The sequence below is a fragment of the Aristolochia californica genome, unplaced genomic scaffold, assembly GCF_029961685.1.
Source record: "Aristolochia californica isolate CCGP_79_NKW_82.1479 unplaced genomic scaffold, dmAriCali1.0.hap1 SCAF_11, whole genome shotgun sequence".
Lineage (NCBI taxonomy): Eukaryota > Viridiplantae > Streptophyta > Magnoliopsida > Piperales > Aristolochiaceae > Aristolochia > Aristolochia californica.
In genome coordinates this window covers 3,559,282-3,562,689 of record NW_027181782.1, presented here as the reverse complement: position 1 = coordinate 3,562,689, position 3,408 = coordinate 3,559,282, and the positions used below count along the sequence as shown (strand labels likewise).

At 38.8% G+C, this 3,408-nt stretch overlaps 1 protein-coding gene across 1 annotated transcript; it reads left to right on the top strand.

Moving 5' to 3' along the window:
* The first annotated feature begins 2,129 nt into the window (after nucleotides 1-2,129).
* LOC137944160 (ethylene-response factor C3-like) lies at nucleotides 2,130-3,108 on the top strand. Its single transcript, XM_068789718.1, has one exon. The coding sequence runs from the start codon at nucleotides 2,198-2,200 to the stop codon at nucleotides 2,915-2,917; it is 720 nt and encodes a 239-aa protein (XP_068645819.1). The 5' UTR covers nucleotides 2,130-2,197; the 3' UTR covers nucleotides 2,918-3,108.
* Nucleotides 3,109-3,408: the final 300 nt, after the last annotated feature.

Genomic DNA, 3,408 nt, shown 5'->3' with positions numbered 1-3,408 from the left:
GTCAAATATTGCGACGTGTTGCAATCCGATTGTTACATTACTTCGCCGGGTGGCCCCACTCCACCAATTATTAATTGGATTTTTTCATGAGAAATTTTGAGCAAAATTGTCCGGTTACTCACGTGAGCCGGATCGGACAGATGAGATAGTCGTTTTCGCATGTTTCACACCAAATGATTTTTCATGTAAATAAAAATTAATCAAAATTAAAGTTTAAAATTGGAAAATAAATTGAGCATTTCTTTTAATTTATGTCAATATCAAATGATAAATACATCTTAGTTGGGAATAATGTGACATCTACGACTCCATAATTTTCATATTCAGTGACGTTGTCATAGCTGTGTTTCATGACTACAATATAAGCATATGCAAACCGGGAGGAAACTATCCCAAACGAAATCATTGCTCAAGGAAAATCTGACCAAGCCTTAAAACCGGTTTGATATCAATACCAAAATAATACATACATTTTTATCATTTAGTCTATATGAGACACTTAGGTGCAATCATGTATTAGAATATGTGCAACCATCCCAATTTAATAGTCTAAAATACCCACCCACCTAGTTTAGGTCATATATTAAATGAGTGGCACATAGATAAGCTTAATATGACTTTAGTATGGGCTACTTTTGTCCTTTTTCATGCTACAGTTATTAATAGAGGTTATGAACAAAGCAAATCTAAGATTAATCAAACGAATAAAAACTTAATTGACTGAGCTGGGTTGGCTAATTTTATACGGATCGACCTCGCCTAATCACCGAGGAAGAGTTTTATCCCACACAATCGAGAGAGGAAGTTTGATTCTTGCTCTCCCTTTTCGTTGCGTGTGAGAAAGTCACGCATTGAAAAGTGTTAAGAAAAATGATTAAACGACATGGTTGAAGAATAAAACGTAGGCATAGGTCGAGGCTTAGTATGCATTCTTAGGAAGTAAGGGTCAATACGTTATGGATAAACGATTAGGCCATAAGGTTGAACTGAACCACATCTTTGCATTGATTAAGAGTGATATTTATACAATTTAGAATGAAAAAGATAAATACAATCATGGATATCTTATCTCCTGAACTGAAGGGAAAATAAGAAACCTTATCTCCTAAACCGAATTGGGTCTAGGAGTGGAAATAGGGAGTTCTTCAAAGATGAGTGTAGAAGAAATGAGGTAATTGTCAAAATAGAGGAGAAAGAAGGGTGGGAGAGTAATGGTCCAAATGAGACACTCACACTCTTCCTCGAAGCTTCCTTCATTTTTATTCCTAGTCAAGAATTGGAAATTGGTTTTTGGACCAACAAAACAAGGCTCACAATCAACATAATCTATTTAAACCTATTTTTTTTAATCTTTCATATGCTTTGTTTATTCAAACCCTAAGCTCTAAATCCTATTTATTTATTTATTTTTAAAAAATTATTAAAAAATAGAGAGTCACTTCTTTGGATTTTCTTCTATCAACCAATGAGAAAGAGAGATTCTAAATCGACATTTTAGGCCAAATTTTTCTTTTCTTTTATGTCTTTGAAATGAGGCTCTTACTCGTAGCTCCTCTGTCGTAAACTAATTTTTTTATTTTAATTTTAAAATTTTTAAAAGTTTTAATAATTTTTTATGTTTTATTAATTAAATTTTATTAGTTAAATTATATTTTAAAATAAATTATTAATATTAAAAATTAATAATAAATAAAAAATGATAAAATATTTAAATAGAAAATAAAAAATTTAAAATTTTAATTGAATTTATTAATAAATACGATTTTTTAAAAATATTGATAATTTTTGTACACGTTTTTTATACTTGAAAGTGGTTTAAGAGTGGAGCCTAGAAAAAGACAGGGAAAAGAAAAAATGACGTCAAATTGTGACGCCGAGAAATGTCCAACCTGACCCGGCCGCCTTGCGTCATTGACCCACGTGCAAATATAAGTGCTTCCGCCTCATCCCCAAGAACATCCTCCTTCGCCCATCTTCCGCAATCCCCTGGTTTTTTTTTATTTTTATTTTAATCCCACCGCTTTTATCCCCTAATAATCCCCTCTTTCTGATTCGGGTATTAAAGGACCCTTTCTGATTCAAACACTTTCAAACGACCGATTGACCGCTCTCCCACTCCCGCAGAAATCTGTGGCTGCAGCAGCAAACTCTTTAAAGCACGCCATTCAGGAATTCTCCGTCACCCCCTCCTTCTGTAATGGGTTCTCCTCTGTTTCGATCGTCCAGCTCCGATTTCTCCCCGGCGTCGTCGTACGGCTCCACGGAGTCTTTTCTCTCAGAGGGGGGGTTCTGCTTCAATGCGGAGCAGCAGCTGCAGCTCCCCTTCAACGAGAACGACTCCCAGGATATGATTCTGTTCGACGTTCTCTTCCAGGCAGCTGGAGCTGCTACGGGCGGGGATTCGTCCGAGACGACGACGACCTTGGACCGGCCCTCCACGATGACGCGGGTGAAGGAAGAGGAGGTGAACTCCAAGGTTGAGCAGCACACGGCTTGTCAGATGGAGAAGAAGGAGAAGAGTTACAGAGGCGTCCGGCGGCGGCCGTGGGGGAAATTTGCGGCCGAGATCCGGGATTCGACTCGTCATGGGATCCGTGTGTGGTTGGGAACGTTCGACAGCGCGGAGGCGGCGGCTCTGGCTTATGACCAAGCAGCCTTCTCCATGCGGGGGTCCATGGCTGTGCTCAACTTCCCGGTGGACAGAGTGCGGGACTCGCTGCGAGATGTGTGCTGCCCGGAGGAAGGTTGCTCGCCGGTGGTGGCGCTCAAGAGGCGCCACTCCATCAGGCGGAAGTCCTTGAGTAAGAAGAGCAAGGGGAGGGACGTCAGGTTAGAGAATATGGTGGAGTTGGAAGATTTGGGGGAGGATGTGTTGGAGGAGCTTCTCAGTTCATCCGGCATGCCCACCCCTTGGTGAAAATTTGAAGATTCTCAGCAATTCAATCAAAAATTTGCCGCGATTCCCAATTTTAACTCTTTTTTCTTTTTCTTCCTTTCTTTCTTTCTGGGTTTTTGTTTTGTTTAGCTTCAGATGACCAGGATACTTTTTATCCTTCTTTGTTTAGTTTGTTTCTTTCTTCTTTGTTTCACTTTGGGGATGATGTTACAGTAAGAATCTTATTATCAATTCTTACTCACCCATCCATTTGTTTCTTCCTTTGTTTGTAAAGATTTAAGAAGGATTTTTAGCTACTAAAAACTCAATTCCTGTCAGCTATAAATATGACTTCAATGCTTTTAAACTGAAGACTAAGCACTCAAATGGAGATGCTGAGAGCACTGTTCATTAAAATGGTTTCTCTTCTGCTTCTTCTGAAAACTATATAGCTAGTCTCTGCAACAATTCATTAAAATGGATCCCCCACAAGCTTTCTCTTCTGCTTCTTCTGAAAACCACATAGCTAGTCT